The sequence below is a fragment of the Pseudorasbora parva genome, chromosome 24 (genome assembly GCF_024679245.1).
Source record: "Pseudorasbora parva isolate DD20220531a chromosome 24, ASM2467924v1, whole genome shotgun sequence".
NCBI classification, from domain to species: domain Eukaryota; kingdom Metazoa; phylum Chordata; class Actinopteri; order Cypriniformes; family Gobionidae; genus Pseudorasbora; species Pseudorasbora parva.
Window position 1 is genome coordinate 6,190,993 of NC_090195.1, and position 21,314 is coordinate 6,212,306.

General features: G+C 38.2%; 1 protein-coding gene across 3 annotated transcripts in view; it reads left to right on the forward strand.

The window, feature by feature from the left end:
- The window catches only part of agap3 (ArfGAP with GTPase domain, ankyrin repeat and PH domain 3), a 214,401-nt gene that overhangs the window by 167,018 nt on the left and 26,069 nt on the right, over nucleotides 1–21,314 (forward strand). For all 3 annotated transcript variants that reach the window (XM_067435496.1, XM_067435497.1, XM_067435495.1), the window contains exon 13: nucleotides 9,775–9,936. In XM_067435496.1, coding sequence (XP_067291597.1) covers nucleotides 9,775–9,936 — 162 coding nt within the window. The remainder of the gene's footprint in view (nucleotides 1–9,774; nucleotides 9,937–21,314) is intronic.

Consider the following 21,314-nt stretch of genomic DNA (forward strand, 5'->3'; position numbering starts at 1 on the left):
CTCTCTCTCTCTCTCTCTCTCTCTCTCTCTCTCTCTCTCTCTCTCTCCTCATCCTGTCAGTGCACTTGAGTGAAGTCAAATAATATATTTGCCGGGCGTAACAACGCTGCACATTTCCCCCCCCCCGTCTTCACTACTTCTTTTTTTCCCCTCCCGTGTTGGAAAATGAATGCTTTACGGGGACAACATTCATCACTGGTTATTTCCCTCTCTTTGTCGGCTGGCAGTAAAAAAGCACTTAAATGCACATCAACAGAATAACAGTCATTTCCATGCATGTTTGCGCACTCGTCGTTCTCATTAGCGGCTGCTCTGTTTCTCCCCCCCCCGCCCTCGCTCTCTCGCCCTCTCTGTTTTTGTCTCTCGCCCCCTCTCTCTCTTTCTCTCCTCCCCCCCTCCTTCTGTTAGGGTCCCAGGGGCCCCGCTAGTTTAAAGAGCGCTCTTTACGAGCAAAATGGAGGCCCCGCCGCGTGGCCCCGTGGTGCCGCAGACAGAACACGACGCTGCGCGACACTCGCCCTTCTCTGCTCGTCTCCGCTTGTCGAACAATCAATTTCAGCCCCGCTCCGCCATCGGCCCCCCGTCTACACCCATCAGCTCCACATCCTAAAGCAGAATTACTCAAAGCGGCCGTAGCCTCGGAATGAGCTGCATGTGTGTGTGTGTGTGTGTGTGTGTGTGTGTGTGTGTGTGTGTGTGTGTGTGTGTGTGTGTGTGTGTGTGTGTGTGTGTGTGTGAGGCAAAGCACTTCATTAGGCCCTGGTGTAAAATAGTTATTGTCACACACAAGCACACATACTCAGACATTTAGCTGTATCAGGATTTGGCGGATGCATTTTCTCTATGACCTGTTACCCATCAGCCTCTCGGTTCCTGCGTTTACTGAGAGCATTATAGCTTTACAGGTCATAATAGAGATAATAGAGTTTTATATCAAAGATCTCCGCAAAGTGCACACCTAGAGCAAACCACATTTATTGTGCCTAAGATTTTCTTTAGCAGGTTTTCTTTGCTGTTTTTTCGTCGTTCTATAGTATGCTTAGGTGGATGTGAATGGGATGGGTGTGCTTGCTGAACTAGTTGTCCAATAGCTGACTAGTCCACTAGTTAGTAGGGATGCACCAATATTTAAATGACTGATTTTAATATAAAATAAAACATGATCATTAATTTCATGCTATGGCTAATTCTATGCTATTTTGTTTAAATGAATTAAGAATAAAACACTTTAAGTGAATTTAGGCATCACAATAGTAAAATTGGCAGTATGAACATTTTTATTTAATTATGATAAATTACATTTTACCAAATGCAATCTAATTAAATGTAAAGATGGGGAAAATAATCATGCACAATTAAATTTCAAGTATGACCAATTATCATCAACATATGTTGCTATTTTTTTTATTATTCCAAAAAAAAAAAAAATACTGATATATTATGCATCCCTACTAGTGAGCTTTTTTTGCACTCATGCTTTATAAATAAATTTATAGTCATACACTACATTTAAAAAATGTAGGGTCATTTTTTTAAAGAAGTCTATTATGCTTATATTTTAGAATTTAAAATAGCTGTTTTCTATTCTAAGATTATTTTAAAATGCAATTTATTCCTGTGATGCAAAGCTGAATTTTCAGCATCATTATTCCAGTCTTCAGTGTCATATGGCCCGTCAAAAATAATTCTATATCTATAATGATGATTTGCTGCTCAAGAAACATTTCTTATTATTACCAATGAAAAATAAATAAATTATATATATATATATATATATATATATATATATATATATATATATATATATATATATATATATATATATATATATATATATATATGTAACATTATAAATGTCCTTACTGTCACTTTTGATCAATTTACTCCATCCTTACTCCTTGCTATTATTGGACCTCACTGACTTTCATTGTATGGAAGAAAAAAAACGGAGAAAATCGTGTATCATCAGGAATGTTTTGCGTACATTCACCTTTGATGCCTGTTTAGGTGGTAAATAGATCTTAACCAAGCCCTAATCATGCCATTATCCTTGTCAAGGGTTGGAGGTCAACCAACAGATCAAGGCTGTAAAGATGAGCATCGGTAGATTGATATTATCCTCAAACAATCACATGAATCTCAACCCAGTAACTATTTCCATATGATGTAAGTGTTGTTCTCATTTATAAGGCTGCGCTGGATAAGGAGAGCTTCACATCGCTACAGCCTCTGAATACTGATTCTTTTGATTAAATCTCCACTCTTCTCTTAGTTATATTTGTGCTGTACATGCTGGATATCACTCATAAGATAAGAGTGTGTGTTATGGAATTATATTCTCACCATGTATCTCAATCATATCTTGGTTATCTAGTTTACTTAGCTAGTGTTTTTTTTGTACAGTTTTATAAAGGAGCTAGATTTTTACATTTTCAGAAAATGTAGTTGTTAGTGTGTTCCAGGCAGTTGCCAGGGTGTTGCTAAGGTGTTTTTGATGGTTGCTTTCTTACTCTGTTGATCATTGTGTGCAAAGAATCTTCATTTCCACATTTGTTCTGATTGGTTGTTACTAGCATGTTGCTATGCAGTTATGGTTTTCTGGGTGGTTGCTAGGGTGTTCTGGGTGGTTGCCAGGGCGTTGCTACGGTGTTTTGGGTTGTTGCTTTCTTACCCTGTTGATCACTGTATGCATAGAATCTTCATTTCCACATTTGTTCTGATGGATTGTTATTAGCATGTTGTTATGCAGTAACAGTTGCTAGGGTTTTCTGGGTGGTTGCTTGGGCATTGCTAGTGTGTTCTGGGTGGTTGCTAGGACGTTGCTAAGGTGTTCTGGGTGCTTGCTGGTTTTCTTATTCAGTTGATATAAATCTCATTTCCACATATTTGTTCTGATTGCTTGTTAGCATGTTGCTATGTACCTGCTAGAGTGTTGCTAAATAGGGTGTTCTAAGCGGTTGTAATGTCGATCATTTTATGGATAGAATCCTAATTTCCATATTTGTTCTGAATGTTGGTTAGCATGTTGCTGTGTTGTTGCTAGGGCATGGCTATGGTGTTCTGGGTGGTTGTTAGGTAGTCATTTTACTCCGTTGATTATTGTACAGTATGCATATAATCCTAATTTCCACATTTGTTCTGATCTGGTTGTTAGCATGTTGCTTTGCAAGTTGCTAGGGTGTTCTGGATGGTTGCTATGGCATTCCTAGGGTGCTCAAAATGGTTGCTATGGCATTGCTGTGGTGTTCTGTGTGGTTGTTAGCTAGTCGTTTTACTTCGTTGACCGTTGAATGCACAGAATCCTTATTTCTGCATTGCATCTGCTTGTTAGCATGTTGCTATGCAGTTGCTAGAGAGTTTTGGTTGGTTGGTTGCAAGGACATTGTTTTACACTGTTGATCATTGTATGCTCACATCCTAATTTTCACATTTTGTTCTGATTGATTATTAGCCTCTTGTTATGCAGTTGTTTGGGTGTTCTAATCGGTTGCTAGGGTGCTATGAGTGTTTGCTAGGTGAATTTCTTAATTGTATGATCATATTATTGATATAATCCTTATTTTCACTTTTTTTTCTGATTGATGGCCAGCAGGTTGCTATTTTCTTGGGTTTTCTTACTCCGTTAGATCAGGGGTTTTCAAACTGGGGTCCGGGGACCCCCAGGGGTCCTCCAGAAGGTTCTAAGGGGTCCCCATACATACTTTCCAGATTTGTATATGTCTACTTTGTATCTTTTGATTGAGTTTTTCTCACTATACTCCTCTTTATCTCACTCACTAGGAATGTAAGGTAGTGTTCTTAACGCAGTACATAAGCTTACATACATTTATTGTGAGAGTTGCTTATTCAAATTATTTCTATTGAAAATGTTCATCAGGTTTATACATATCCAACATTACGCGGAGCCAATTTAAGTTTGGAAACAATATGTTGTATTTATAATGTCACACTTACTATTTATCTAACAGTTTAAATGTTTTTTCATACATAAAAATATATAGATGGATTTTAGGAAGGGGATCCCTCATAAAAGGTTCATCATATTTGGAGGTCCTCGGCATAATAAAGTTTGAAAACCCCTGCGTTAGATCATTTAATGCATAGAATTCTCATATTTAAAAAAATACCTCAAAAGTGTAAAGTATGATGATCTGCATTTATGCCACGTTCAGTTAGTGTGTAGATTAGCGTGCAGCAGCTGAGGTAGTGTAGCGGTTTGGTGCTAATCTGGAATCTGCCGTCGTTAAGGGGCGGAGAAGACTTCTCCCCTGCGGAGCTCGAGGAGGCAGCGAGCGCAGGGAGTTTGATTCCCCGCTCTTGGCTGTAATGAAGTTTGACATTTCGTTTGGAGAGAGCAGCGGCGTGTGCCTGCCCATGCCTTGATTAGCTCTCTCTAATTGACAATAATAAGAAGGAAGTAGTGATTGTGTTCTGCACACTTTTTTCATCATTAATTGCAGCCATTGCCATTGATTACGGACGGGGGTTGCTCACTCGGCTGCCGTGTCAAGGGGTAGGAGTGGAGGGAGGGGGGCGTCGTCGGCTCCGTCGCAAAATTACCGTCCGCACCCGCTAGCTCTCGAATTAGCTACTGGGAGAAATATAAGTTTCTCCTCACGTACGACTGGAAGAAAAAATTGAGAGCTATTAAGAAATGAGTTAATGTTCTTTGTTCACACCCTCCAATCTTCCTGTGCTCACCCACAGCCCTCGTCTCCAGAACCGTGCTGTAAAGTGCCGTTTCCTGCGGGGACGCTAACGGTCGCTAATCGCAGGTTAGCTGACCACCTTATTTCCCACTGCTACCTGAAGAGTGCTTCCAGCTAAACTGTAAATGGATTCTGATCCCTTGCCTACTTCAAATTTACCTTACCCTAGACTGCATTGCAAAAGTCACTTTTACGTTTGTTTTTTACTTGATTTCCAGTTAAAATCAGGGTTTGGAAGTAGGGAATTTGCAACAGTTAAACCAGCAAACAATCATCTAAATCAGACCATACTTAAAGCACATTTACAGTATCAAACCAATGTGTCAGAGCTGAACGTGTAGGTTATACAGTGCTTGGGTTTCTTCTCATCATGTAAGCGCATGTTATTACTTCAAGAAAACTACTGCTAAAAGCTGAGAAGAAATTACAGATGATTGGATACGAAATAAATATGGTCTGTCAAGTCTACAGAGAGGTTTGGAAATTTGAGTCTGGAAAAGTATGAAATTTAAAACAAATGCAATGTGTAGGAACGCTGTAAAATAAATTTACTAGAAGCAATACTGCATAAGATATTAATACTTGTTTTCAAGAATGTGTCTTAGTTTTAAGTGATTATTATATTATACATACAGTCAATGAAATCTTTATATCTAAAAACTTTTTCTAATAATAATTAATCTATCTTATTATAAGGATTTTTAGATATTTTAGATATTTTTACAGGAAAACAAGACAAATCACCCATTATGCATGATTATGCAGTGCACATTGAGTTTCTTCTTGTCTTGCAGATTATTTAGCAAAGTTACATTCGTAGTGCTGGTCGCAGTTCCCTGAGGCTTACAAAAAAATCATACAAAAAATGTATATATTAACATTATTTTATACATGTTTTCTGGAAAAAATTGATTTTTTTTTCAGGTCAATATTGTCAAAATATATAGTATATAGTAAAACTATTATTATTATATTATTATTATTATTATTATTATTTTTAAATTACTATTGGGTTCAGGACACTTAAGTTAATTGATGTACTTTTTAGCTATTATACCTTCATACCGTGGAAGTAAAATTTATAAACATTTGAGACAAAAATAATTCAGACACTTTGACCTGACCATGTTTTGCTTAAGTGTTCTTTCTTTAATTGCTAATGCGACCTTTTACACCACAGCACAGACTGAACAAAATGAAGCATTGCTTGGTCATTGGTTGACCTAAATTGGTATTCTCTAATTGTGTACTTAAATTTAAGAGTTGACAGCTGATTGGTTGATTTTAATACCTTTCTATCAAAGTTATCTGACATTATTAAGAATTTGTTCTGACAGTTCTTGTCATAATTTATTACCATTTTCTAAACTTTATTGAATAAACTGTGATGATGAGAGAAAACGTTGAAGGTGTCTGGATACGTTTTGGTTCGTCTGTGTATATATACATAAAAGGATATAAGGGTGCCATATTAATCAGTTTTCTTCACTTCCATGGTATGAAACAAATACCGTTGCATTTGTAACCATACACCTTGATATTATCATAGTATCATGTACTATGGTATTATTTTGATTTGCGATGACTCTGTAAACAGACGTTCAGATGATTCATCTGAGGTCTGGTGTGAGGAACAAGGGCAGCCCTTCACTGTTAACCTCCACCTACACACACAATGCCACTGCTGTCACAGCCGCTGATGGCCACTCTTCAGTGTGTGTGTTTGTGTGCTTGTATGTGCGAGAGCTTCTGCATGTGTGTACGTGTGTGAACAGTATTCTCAAGAAGCCCTCTACCCCCAGCTGTCTGCTGTAGCTAATGATTGGTCCCAGGGGGGCTGTTGGGAAGAGGAGTGTAGAAATTGAAACAGACGTTCGCGTCCCTGCCACAACGTGTGTGGCAGCTGGGAGCGCCACTCCGCCATTCAGTACGAGGGAGGGTGAGCAGACTTTTAAAGTCATGAATATCAATGGTGAACACAGAGTCAGTGATGAAGCATCAACTGCCAACCTGCCGTGTTTCCAGCGCGCTTATATCACTATATCTGCTTTGTAGTGCCTAAACGGCACTCATGGTAAACAAAGTGATCTTGGACTGAGAAAGAGGCCTTAAGTGGAAGTTGAACCATTGATTATTTTTTCTATATGACTGATAGAAATAAAACAGTATGCATTGACAGATTATACTTATGAAACATAATTATACTATCATTATATGTCTTTAAAAATGTTAAATATAGTTATTTATAAAAAAAAATGTAAAATGCTGGTTTTGTTACTTATTACAGAAATATAATTAGTATCATATACTAACAAAAAATGTAAATATACATATAGTTTGTTTTTTAAGTCACATTATAAATTGCAATTTTAACCAGAGATATCGCAATTACATTTTTTCTTCATATATATATATATATATATATATATATATATATATATATATATATATATATATACATACATACACACACACACACACACACACACACACACACACAGTGTCTATTACTCTTAAAACAAGTTACTATTAAATATACTAACAAGAATTTTTTTACAAATAATATTATCTTATTATTTTAACATTTTTTAACTGTGTGTGTGTGTCTGTGTCTGTGTGTTTGTGTGAATGTGTTTAAAAAATGATTTTTCACACCACACTATAGCTTACAATTAACTAGTTAAAGCAAAAGGTGATTATTATGGTGAAAGGTACCTTAATAGCTACACTTTCCCTTATGAATTAAAATATAAATGCATACATTAAATCCTATAATCCTGAAAGCTCATGGACATCTCATGCGTCTACCCATTTACAAATCCATTTATACATTTACATACCGCAGTAACATTGTCATTAGGACAAATCTTTCTTGCGTATCTCTGATAAAGATAAAGCAACAATATTGATTGAGAATTATCGTAATTGTGCAACGGGGCTAATTGTTAAACCCTCTAATTTGTCTCTTGCCATGTGTAATTAAGCTCAAATCCCACCGTGCATTTGAGTAATCCTCTGCTTCATCATTTATTCATTATCAAGCTGTTCTTATTAAACACCTCAATCATAATTATTAACCACGTCTTATCAATAAAACAGCAAATTGCATCGGTTTACCAGATGAAACGGCAGCCGAACAGAAATGTTAGAGGGAAACTGAAGTGTTGAAGGTAGCATTAGCTACACGCTAAACTCATCGGTGCCTACGGCAGCTGTAGATTATCCTGCTGTACCCCCTGTGTGCCTCCATCTCTCTCTCTTTAAAGAGCATGCTAGCCTTGAGATCCCTCAAGGTAAACCCCCAAATTACGCCTAATGTTCTGCACAGGCTAATGGTTGTCGGTGCCATTAGAATATGCGTTATTTGGCTCCACGGGTTTCAGACACTCCCAGACCCGACCGTTGTCGCTCGCACACACATTTACACGTGCACACACTCTTATACACCCCAGGCCTGGGGAGATGAATGGAGTTTGCAACACTACAATGAGCTTTTGATGCCAAGACAATGGAGGAGGCTGCCCACATCTGACACACTGTGTGTGCGAGTGTGTTTCTGAGGGCCGCTAACAATATGGGGTCCACTTTGCCAGGCCCTTCTGCCCCTGGGCTGGTCGGGGGGTTGTGGGTAATAGTGTCCCGAGGGCGCCCAAAAATGATGTCTAAGTGTCATGAAGCTCAGAGAGATGGCCATGGCTTCCCTACTGACACCCCTTTTTCTTACCGCGTCGCCCCGTCACAGAAACACACTGGCGTGGAGCGGCAGGTTAATATCACTTATATGAAATCACCTTACACCCGAACCCAACCTCTCTTGTGCTTGGATGCTCGTGTGGCCTCTCCCATTACAGCGCCGGTCCTCGGGCAAGACCAAATCATCATTTGTTACTCACGCGCACGTCCTCTTCTCGTCAAGCTAATCGAGGTGAAACGGAAGTGTGGTCCATCTCTTGCTGTTCTCTGTGGTTGTGAATCTTCACTTGTCCTGTATGTGCTGAAACTAGGTCCAAAATTAAGGAAAAATCATCAATTGACCTCTAATCAGATAACATAAAACAATATAACATAATAACAATAATATGTGATACATTTTGTGTTTCTCTAGAAACTCTTTTTTTATTGTCTTTCTTGATTGTGTGTATATATATATATATATATAACAAAGGTATATATTAATATTCTATAAAAAAGAAATGTATAATAGTTTTGCATTATATTGTATAATATTGTGTGTGTGTATGTATATATATATATATATATATATATACATACACACACACAATATTATACAATATAATGCAAAACTATTATACATTTCTTTTTTATAGAATATTAATATATACCTTTGTTACATACTTATGTTTTTTATTATTATTATTGTTTTAACAATATATACATTTAGTTAATATAATATATATTCATATATAAGTGTATATATTTTCTATTTTCATAATATATACACATTAAGATGATTCATTTATACATATATATATATATGAAACATTTTAATGTGTATATATTATGAAAATAGAAAATATATACACTTATATATGAAAGGTAATATCGATAGATACAGACAATTATTATTAATGCTGTCAAGTCGATTAATCCCGATTAAGTACATGATATATTAATATATTCAATAAAAACTATATATATATAAAACTTATGTTGTGTACAAAATATATTTTATATAATTCATATATATGTATTTAGTTGCATATACATTTCTAAACTTTATGTTTGATGCGACTAATTATTATATTTTTTATAGAAATAAATTATTTTTTTTGTATATTATGTTTTTGTATATATATGTATGTGTATATATATATATACATACATACATACATACATACACACACACACACACACACACACACACACACACACACACACACACACACACACACACAGAGAGAGACAAACACGTGTGTGGGTGTATTTGTACATTTTTTACATGTGATTATATATTATTAAAATAACATATTAATACTTATCAATACGTATCATTGGTCCAGGTAAGAGACTCTGTTGACTCTGTTGTCTGTTTTCCTTCCTCCAGCCAATGGGATGACAGATCCTCTAAGCTCCACCCCTGGCATGAGCAGCGCCACCAGTCCCAAACTTGAGCCTCCGCCATCACCTCATGCCAACCGCAAAAAACACAGGCGGAAAAAGAGCACGGGCATCACCAAACCAGACGGGCTTTCTGCAGGAAATGAAGGTAAAAGCACACAAAACTGTACAAGTTTGTGTTATTTGTGAGAAAATTGACCATATCTCCATATCTGTCCCATTGGTTATCAAAACAACATGAACACCAGTAGATTTGCAGGCATCAGTAACCGTTTTAGCAGGTTTGACTGACCAAGTGCTTGTTTTAGTGAGAAAATGCTATCAAATAAAAAAAGTCCAGTTGGCCTGTGGCTAATAAAGTAATTTAATCATTTTCTGAATTACAAAACACTTAAATTTGATTCATTGTTCTGTGCCATGTGCAACAGAGATGATGTGTCATGAACACAGTGCCACTTTGGTTTTATTGCCCGTCCCAATGACAAATACAGTCCTCTAATTGGTTGTTATTGAGGAAACAAAAGCACATCCCTCAGGCTATTCTGTTGCCAATAGGCAAAATCCATCAACTAGATGGACGATGTCCATCAATGACGTTGTCACCGGTGCTTCCTAATAAATTTGTTGTTTTTTTGGTAAAATCATTTTATAAATGCACACACAGCCAATGTGCGACTTTGACATCACACAAAAACACCATGCTCAAGCACTTAAACGATAAATACATGTCTGTTGGTGATATTGACAGACTATTCTGTCACATTTAAGAGGGATTAGCAACAAGCGATTTTATTCATGTTTATTGTTTTTCCTTTCCGTTTCAGACAGAAGCTATCTAGCTTACCAGAATCAAGTTTAATTGTGTTTTTACATGAGCTAGAATAGCCTCAAATGATCCAGCTCCACTATTGTGACTATTTTATTGGTTTTAAATGTGTATGAACGACATTACAAGCTCAAGGGATCACAGACATGGTCATTTCCCTTCGCTGCACTGATAAGGAAGTTAAAGACGTTCTTAGCGTTCGTTCTGTCTCATTACGCGTTGTATAATTGACAGTTCCTCAAGAATACGAGGTGTAACCTCTGATTTACTTAAGCTTTACTTGGTCATCTGGCAGAATAACAGAAGTGGAGTGTGCGAGTGGACGGATTTTGGTAAGAACTTCCATCATGAACGTCGTCGTCTTTACCTCTCTACAGTCTGAAAGGTTCTATTAGTGTTCGCTTGTCTGTTCTAGTGAGTGCATGCAGAATACAGACATATTGCTTAAGTATGAGAATCACTCATATGGAGCAAGTAGTATCTACTGAAGGCAGAGGAGTGGGAGGGTTGGGAGGGGTGTAAGGGGGAGCTTGGATCCTTGAATAAATTGCTATCAGTTTATCTCATTTACGGGGCAATCAAAAGCGCCGAATGCTGGCAGAAATCGAATTTTAGCTGTTGTGAAGCATCATAAATCAAATGTGCTGTCGCTCTCTAAGAAGGTGAGGCAACTTTTTTGTGCTTTGCTTCATGAGCGAACGTCTCTGAGAAGTCTGGAAGATATTTACAGCTCTGGTTCACAAATAGTCTCAGACAGTTGATGGTTTTTACGTAAACATCCACAATTAAGACATGCTTAGACAACTAAATGAATTGGTAAGGGCAAAAAGTGTGCCTGCTGGGAGCATTGAGAAAGCTGATTCATTTTAGTGAATCAGTTTATTTCGGGTGCTGATTCAATGATGATTGATTCAAGCAGACCTTGACCATTTTGACCATTTTGATTTGAATTCAAGTGTAAATTTAACAGCAAACAGGCCTTTAATTCCTCTACACACAGAGACTCTCCATTTGAACAGCTTCAGTGGAGCATCTCCTCCATTCCTGCTGGATGTACAGCGGTATAATGAACATCTCAGGTGCTTATAAGATGATCCAGGGTTCCCGGCGAGTCGACTGACAGGAGCTTTAATGCCTTTCTTTGCAACCGCACCTTTATCTTCACTCATGTACAGTAAAAAGATCTGCTCTGCTTGTCTGATTAATCTGGGCTATCTTCCTGTAGTCTTCCATAGGAAACATTCACTTTGTACAGATCCATTTATTTTCTGTATGCACTTTGAAAAGAGTTTCATTGTCATTTCACAATTTTTTTCCCCTTATATAGCAAATAAGATATAACATTAACTGTATTGAATGTGGCGTTTAGAATGTGGATCACACATTGTATACTTTCTGGATAATAATACTTTTTACAAAACAAGCTTTAACCACATAAATATACTATTGTTATTTAAATATTAAAGCATGGTCTGCAACAATGCTTAGGTAGGTGGTACGTGTCAATGTAACATCCACATGGATGACAGGACCCAATTTTCCCAAGAGAACATTGCCCAAAGCATCACACTTGGCATCTTTCCATTGTGCATCCTGGTGCCATGTGTTCCCCAGGTAAGTGACACACGCACCCGGCCATTCATGTGATGTAAAAGAAAACGTGATTATCAGACCAGGTCACCTTCTTCCATTGCTCCGTGGTCCAGTTTTGATGCTCACGTGCCACTGTTGGCGCTTTCGGCGGTGGACAGGTGTCAGCATGGGCACCCCCTGACTGGTCTGCGGCTATTCTGACAACTTTCTATCAGAACCAGCATTAACTTCTTGAGCAATTTGAGTTACAGTAGTTCGTCTGTTTGATCAGACAAGTCGTTGCTCCCCACATGCATCAATGAGCCTTGGGAACCACTGTTCCTTCCTTGGACCCTTTTTGATAGATACTGACCACTGCAGAGCGGGAACTCCCCACAAGAGCTGCAGTTTTGGAGATGCTCTGACCCAGTCGTCTAACCATGACAACTTGTCCCTTGTCAAACTCAATCAAATTCTTACACTTGCCAATTTTTCCTGCTTCTAACACCTCAACTTTGAGGACAAATTTTTAACTTGCTGTCTAATATATCCCACCCAGCAACAGGTACCGTGATGAAAAGATAATCAGTGTTATTCACGTCAGCTTTAAGTGGTCATAATGTTATGCCTTTTATTTTTATTTTTTATAATTACCTTTTTTTATTGTTGTTGTTAGTTATTATTTAGTTTATTTTATGTATATACAGTCTTGTTCAAAATAATAGCAGTACAATGTGACTAACCAGAATAATCAAGGTTTTTAGTATATTTTTTATTGCTGCGTGGCAAACAAGTTACCAGTAGGTTCAGTAGATTGTCAGAAAACAAATGAGACCCATCATTCATGATATGCACGCTCTTAAGGCTGTGTAATTGGGCAATTAGTTGAAAGGGGTGTGTTCAAAAAAATAGCAGTGTCTACCTTTGACTGTACAAACTCAAAACTATTTTGTGCAAACATTTTTTTTTCTGGGATTTAGCAATCCTGTGAATCACTAAACTAATATTTAGTTGTATGACCACAGTTTTTTAAAACTGCTTGACATCTGTGTGGCATGGAGTCAACCAACTTGTGGCACCTCTCAGCTGTTATTCCACTCCATGATTCTTTAACAACATTCCACAATTCATTCACATTTCTTGGTTTTGCTTCAGAAACAGCATTTTTGATATCACCCCACAAGTTCTCAATTGGATTAAGGTCTGGAGATTGGGCTGGCCACTCCATAACATTAATTTTGTTGGTTTGGAACCAAGACTTTGCCCGTTTACTAGTGTGTTTTGGGTCATTGTCTTGTTGAAACAACCGTTTCAAGGGCATGTCCTCTTCAGCATAGGGCAACATGACCTCTTCAAGTATTTTAACATATGCAAACTGATCCATGATCCCTGGTATGCGATAAATAGGCCCAACACCATAGTAGGAGAAACATGCCCATATCATGATGCTTGCACCTCCATGCTTCACTGTCTTCACTGTGTACTGTGGCTTGAATTCAGAGTTTGGGGGTCATCTCACAAACTGCCTGTGGCCCTTGGACCCAAAAAGAACAATTTTACTCTCATCAGTCCACAAAATGTTCCTCCATTTCTCTTTAGGCCAGTTGATGTGTTCTTTGGCAAATTGTAACCTCTTCTGCACATGCCTTTTTTTTAACAGAGGGACTTTGCGGGGGATTCTTGAAAATAGATTAGCTTCACACAGACGTCTTCTAACTGTCACAGTACTTACAGGTAACTCCAGACTGTCTTTGATCATCCTGGAGGTGATCATTGGCTGAGCCTTTGCCATTCTGGTTATTCTTCTATCCATTTTGATGGTTGTCTTCCGTTTTCTTCCACGTCTCTCTGGTTTTGCTCTCCATTTTAAGGCATTGGAGATCATTTTAGCTGAACAGCCTATCATTTTTTGCACCTCTTTATAGGTTTTCCCCTCTCTAATCAGCTTTCAAATGCATATTCAACAAGTGTTGGCTTCATCCTTAAATAGGGGCCACCTGATTCACACCTGTTTCTTCACAAAATTGATGACCTCAGTGATTGAATGCCACACTGCTATTTTTTTTAACACACCCCTTTCAACTAATTCAACTAATTTCCCAATTGCACAGCCTTAAGAGCGTGCATATCATGAATGCTGGGTCTTGTTTGTTTTCTGAGAATCTACTGAACCTACTGGTAACTTGTTTGCCACGTAGCAATAAAAAAATATACGAAAAACCTTGATTATTCTGGTTAGTCACATTGTACTGCTATTATTTTGAACAAGACTGTACATAAATTACATTTTAATATTAATTAAATAGAATTATTATGGTTTTACTTTTGTAGTCTGATCATTATTTATGTTATTTTTGTGGCAGAAAATAAAATGTAATGAAATATTAGTTCTACTTATCTATTATTGAAAATCAAAACATGAGTAATCACTATAGATCATAAAGAAATATTAGACTGTCTCTGATTACAACTAATTAAAGCCGAAACAGTTTCTCACCTTACCTTTGATCTAAATACAAAGAATAATATAGGTTTAACTTTTCTACTAAAATAATGATGTGCAAGTGGCATTACTGGTTTTGGTCCTTCATAGATACACGTGCCCAGTTTGCAGACAGCCAGCAGCGTATGAAGCTCCATGTGTTTTTAGACTGGTGCTGGTGGATTCTTGAACCCCTGTGTCTCTATTGTACCTTTTAAAGAAGATCAAATGTGATTGCACATATATATTCGTTGTTGATCATTGTTGGAGCGTTTATGTCTGCATTTACCTTCAGTTCATTGTTTGAAGTGTGTGTATATAGGGGGAGTTTTTGTTTACACTGTGTGTGCGTCTGATGGAGATGGTGAATGCGTTCTCGCCTCCTCAGTGTTTGGCCCGTATCCCCCCAGGCCCGTGTCAGTAATGGGCGCGTGCTGATTGCTCTAATACAGGTTAGGAATATTGCCTTTAATGATGTGTAAAATGAGCAAACGCCGGCGCTGACATTTACAGATGGCACAGGCAGGTCTGGTTCCTCCCAGCTGCCCGTTAATTCTTAGACACCAGCTAGCATCTCTATAGGCCCAGACCTGTTTAGTATACTAGCGTACATGTGTTGGATTCAAGGTTTTGGAGTTTTTAAAGCAGCACACACACACACACACCTCAACTTAATCCCCTTGCGGCTTTTTGCCGGCGCTGATTTGATGGATTTGTCGTCGCGTGGCTGTGTTCTCTGACAGAATAGCAATCGGGTCACACTGGCAGGTCCAGATGTGGTAGCGGAGCAGGCGTCTGACCCAGAGGGCGTTTGGAGTAGAAGCATCTGCCTTGATTAGATAGGATGCACTTGAGCAAATGTTGTGACTTCGTTTTCCTCTCCTTCTGTCTCTCTCTGTGCTAATTTGCTTAGAATTTTATTTTATTTTTTACTTTTCAGGTTGAAATGGATCTCAACTAATTAAACACAATAAACACAATTGATTTAGTGTCCCAATAAGTGTTATTCTCTTATATAAGGGGCTTTATTGTGCATGATTTATCAGTACACATTCTTCAAAAAGAAAAAAAAGAAAGAAATGGCCTTAGAAATGGCATTTCTGCCTAGGAAAAAGTAACATTAGTCAATCCACACATCAAAACATGTTTCACCCCTCCATCCAATCAGATCCTGATGGATGAGATCAAGTCCCACCCAAATTAATTTGCATAACTCTAAGCGTACTATTAGTATATTGACAGTGAAGACATTTAAAATGTGTATTTCAAATAAATGCTCTTCTATTTATCAAAGTATCCTGAAATATGTATCAGGGTTTCCACAAAAATATGAAGCATCAGCATAATCAGCATATTACAATGATTTCTGAAGGATCACGCGACTTTGAAGACTGGAGTAATGATGCTGAAAATTCAGCTTTGCATCACAGGAATAAATTATGTTCTAAAACGTATTCAAATAGCAAACAGTTCTTTTTAAATTGTAATAATATTTGACTATTACTATTTTTACGGTGTTTTTGATCAAATAAATGCAGCCTTGTTGAGCTGTAAGAGGCTATTTTACTAACATTTGTAAAGAAATTTGAACATTCATTGAATGCAGAAAGAATAGAAACATGAATGAAGGATTCCAAGGGCCAGGAGGAGAGGAGTAGAGAAAGACTCTGGTTTTAGATGTTGTTATCGTTCTTTTATTGTAGCGTATTAATTAAGGTAAGTTGTTTCTGCCCTCTTTGCCTCCAGTCCCTCAGATTGGATTTTAACTGGATGTAGTCAGGCAGAACCTGCTCTGCTCCGTCTCATTACTGCTAATTTCTGAGCACCAGTGGCTGATTGGGAACTTGTGTTATTGTACATTTTATATCAACAGACCTCAAAGTCTTGTGGTAATTTTTTAGATAAAATGCTTTTTTTGTTTGCTTGTTTTTTTCTCTATAGTGCATTGCATTTTCACTTTTATTCTTTTAGACCTACATTACCAGTCATATGCTTGGGACAAACATATGAATACTTTACTATGACAATATTTCTGATTTTGGAATTAATGTAAAGTTAACAATACTCTGAAATAACGCATATGAAAGTATGGGAACAACCAACAAATATAAATTGTGTTATATTTGAGCTTCTCCTTTTCCATGAAAAAGCCCACTGAAGAGCTTTGAAACACACAGACGCACAACAGCTTTTTAAAAAAAGCCAAAAGCGTTTAGTTTATATCACAGTTCGTCCAGAGCCACTGAGCTCGGTAAAGCCGCAGTTTCCCTCTAATCTTTAACCATTTATCCTGCTAATCTCCTCCATATCGATTAAAATACAGCATTCTGTGCAGAATTCAAATGTGACCGATACGTTTTGAGGTCTGTGTCGACTCGCTGATATGATCCGCTCTGTGCTATCGTGTCTCTGGACCGGAGCTCCGGCGGTTTGTGTGACACTAATGTGTAATGACTTCATTCGCCCAATGGAAAGCATATTTACACTGTCTGAATCGTTCCCAATCCCCTATGTAGTGCACTGTGTGCCATTCAACATGTAGAAAACAAGTGACAGATTTCAGCCGCAGCTTCAGTGTCTATTTATAATGTAGGGGGCGGGGCTTCAGATTCTAGAGAGCATTTGATTGGACGGAAAATCTGCTGACAAGCTGAAGTGCAGTGATGTCATCACAATCACTTATTCGTATTAGCGGAAGTGAGAGACTGTAAGTTTTGAACGCTTATATCTTCTAAATACGATTTTTTTCTCATTGATTTGAATCACACTTATAGATAACAGGAAGACTAACATATTCAAACTAAAAGCCAAAGTAAAGCTTTTCATAGCTTGCTAAAATTGTCACTTTTTTTAAGGGTGAGCAAAAGCGTGCCGTTTTTGTCTCTCTTTAAATGCAAATGAGCTCTGGTCCCGGCCCCCTTTCAAGAAGAGGGCGGAACTTCAAGAGCTCATGTTAGCAGCTCTGATTACCTCACGCAGTCACACAACGAAAAAGTCAGAAACTTTTCAGCCCTTTATGTTCAAACCAGAGTTAGACAATGATGGAGAGACGCAAGAAGAAGTGACAGCATGTAGAATGAGACGGCTCGTTTCTGAAGGGTTAGCTGATGAGTTTATAGGGCTGATGTGGAATTAACTATCTTCAAGTCATTGATTAGCATATGATGATAATATAAATCGCTTGTGTGAGAACTGTTGTAGGGTTTGATGCCTTCAGAGCCAAGGAATATATGCTGATAAAACAGGTATAGTGCGTACTGCATTGCAATAAATGTGAAAAGATGCGACAGCTTGAGCAGACTCCCAGATGTGCTCTACTACAACAACTCTTCCTCGTCTCAACCATAGGCCGTAAAAAAAATATGGACGACTCGACATCATCCGTTTCCGCTTGGCAGATTTGAAGCTTTTAGGCGGCCTTGAACGGCGCGGACATCTTGGGACCGAGTCTGCGCAGTAGGCCTGCACGATATTGGAAAAAAATTACATTGCGATATTTTTTTCCCCAACGATATATATTGCGATATTGAGAGCCATTAATCCAGGCTAAAGTCAATAATTACCATTCTGTGATATTAATAATTTCACTAATAAGCAAGCTTCATTACAAGTGACAAAAATAAATGTTGGAAAGTATGTGCAAACATGAAACTAAACCTCCAGTAGGTGGCAGCAGGTGACCGTCTTAATGAGTGAGTCACTGAGTCGTTCATTCAAACGATTCATTCGAACGCTGAATCGTTCACTTGTTGCTGTGAGTGAGACGTTTTACGGGTCTGTTATGAACGATTTTCACTGCTGAAATAGAACAAAAACACTAAATATTGCATCTAAAATGTAAGTGACTAAGTGGATGTTAGTTGTTTATGGAGCTGTCATATGAAATCAGTGTCATTTACAATCGTGATGGTATTCAGGAAAACGCTTGTGTTGTGATTTCTCCTTGAGAGGCTGCACGAGCGTGAACAGTGCGACCTTATTATCATCAGTTCATTATATATTATCCACAATTGATCGCCACTTACACTAAATAAATGCACAAACATTCTTGCGTTTTGGTGATTCGCTAGTTATTTTTTGTTTTAATCAGGCTCTTGTCCGTCAGTCAAGTAAAATTCTCTTTCAGTTGTCCCTTCAAAACACCCACATGTCCCGGACAAGCGTTTATGTCGAGCCTTGCTTTGTATTCGTCGTAAAGATCTTTGTGGTGACGTTTTAAGTGATCAGACAAATTGGTTGTGTTTTCTTGTTTTGTGGCCACAAGACACTCCATGCAAAGTACCCCTTTTTGTTCAACATCCTCCTTTATGTAGCCAAAATAGTCCCAAAAAGATTATTTCTGGTACGAACCTTTTTTTTCCTCGTCGCGCATTTTAGCAGTGAATGTTTGGCCATGAGCGGTGAGCAGCGGCACAGCGAACCAATCACTGTGCAGGCATGAGGAACGTGCATGTCACTCCAGCAACAAACTCATGTTTACTGTGTGCTTCCTTAATACACCATGGGCTACTACCATAGACCGTATAAAAATACTACTACCCTTCACATCGCATGTTCCGGCGATGTGACTATCGCACGTCGCAATATCGCACATTGCAATGTCGATGTTAAAACAGAATATCGTTCAGCCCTACTGCGCAGTAGCGATTTCGGGACCGGAGTTGCACAGTAGAGCGCAGGAAGTAGAGCAGGAAGTACAGCCGCGATATCAAAAGCCCGCCCACACTCTCGCAGATGCAGAACAATTAATTATGTTGGTGTGAAATAAACAGTTATGGAAATGTAGAAATTAAAGCTAAAGCTCTAATCTGCTCCCAAAAATTTCAAAAAAAAGTCCGTTAGTGCCTCAGTCAAGAAGCCGTCAGTCTCAGCTGTCAATCATGACGTCACCCCCCCCCCCCCCCCCCCCCCGTTTTAAAGCATCAAATAACTAACTCAAACTAAACTTATTTTTAAAACGAACACCTGAAATGAAATCATCATGATGATAACTGTCTTCAGTGACATAAACTAACTTTGGGGAAAAAATTTTGAAGTGTAATTTTATTATTTAGTTTGCCTCGCGTCCATTAGAAATCACAGAGGGGCGGCTATACTGGGACCGGTCACTGGGGGGCGATCGAGGCGCGAAAGCTTCAGTAAATGAGAGGGAGACTGCAGGCTTGGTTTCAACATGGCCTCACCCCCTTTCTTGCGTTCCCGGGGGCAGGGTTTATGTACATTTTAGGTTTAGTGATGTCACTAACCCGGGGGTGTAGTCCGTTTGGTGTAGTCCTTAAAAAAACTCTTTAATTCTTTAACATATTTAAAGAAAATATCTCCCTTTGTTTTGAACTGAGCATCGTAACTTGGCAGATGGTGTTTCCAGCTGAACTTAGCACCGCCCACACATTTTTTAGGTCGGGCAGTTCGGTCTGGCCTCGCTCCATAGAGGAGTAATTATCCCCGAACAGAAACTGTTCAGACCAATGAAATCATCAGGGCGGGCTTTAGACGATGACGGACAGATAATAATCATGCACGTCATCAAAGGTGCTTGGATTATATTTTTTCGAATCCTAAATGGATAGCTTGTTTGTATATGCATTCACCTTCACAATTTCTCTCAGAAATGAGGATCGTGTTGGGTAAGTACTCTGTGTATCATTAAATTCTTTTATTTTTTTACAACACGGGCAAAGATCGTTTATTCCAGCGTGCGTGCAGACAGGGTTGCCAAGTTTTTACAGCAAAACCCGCCCCACTGCTAGCCCTAAACAATGGCTTCTCGGGGGGTTCTCCGGAAAAAAATGGTGTTTGGGGTAAAATGTGTGTTATTTTGGCAAGGTTGCCCGCTAAAATTCACACTCATGGTCATGGGTCTATATATCACATAATAGTCGCTTCAACCCGCAAAAAAAACGCGGACTTGGCAGTACAGTGCAATTCTGTTGACGTCGCTTGGTTGCTCTGATTGGTTGTCGGTCTATCCAATTGATGTCTTTCCTGGTTCGGTTGAAACACGCCCCATAATCACAGCCCAATGGAGCAGTTTCAGACTCATATTCTGACTAGAATTGAGTATGACCACGTCAGGCTAACATTACACACTAACTAAAAGAGTTATTAAAATAAAAAAGTAAAATCATAATCAAGGGCTTGATTCCAAATTGATTGTATTTTAAGGCAGCAACTTTTTTACAGTATAGGTTTTGAATCACAGCCAAACTAAGTACATTGTATACATATTTTTACAGTGTACCTCAGAACTCCAATTCACTGTCTTGATTTTGATATTTAGCAATAAACTTTTACACATTTTTATTTAAAGAAATAACACCGAAGTAACAATTACTGTAATTTTGTGTGCTGCTTAACTAAAGCACACAAAGAATTTGGATTAGCTTTTATTTTCTGCGGTTTCAAACATCAGAAACAGAATTTTTTTTATTATAAATAATTCCACATTGAAATTACCTGATGTAATGGCTAATTTATCAGATGGCCAGCCAACAGAATAATTGTTTGTGTTCAGATGCAGAGGTGTATAATCATTGGACAGTGGAATGCAAGATAATTGTGTTCATTATAGCAGACAGGAGAGAAAATGGCAAAATGTTATCCAAATATATTTCCTTGTGTGATATTGAAATATAAAATAATAGCA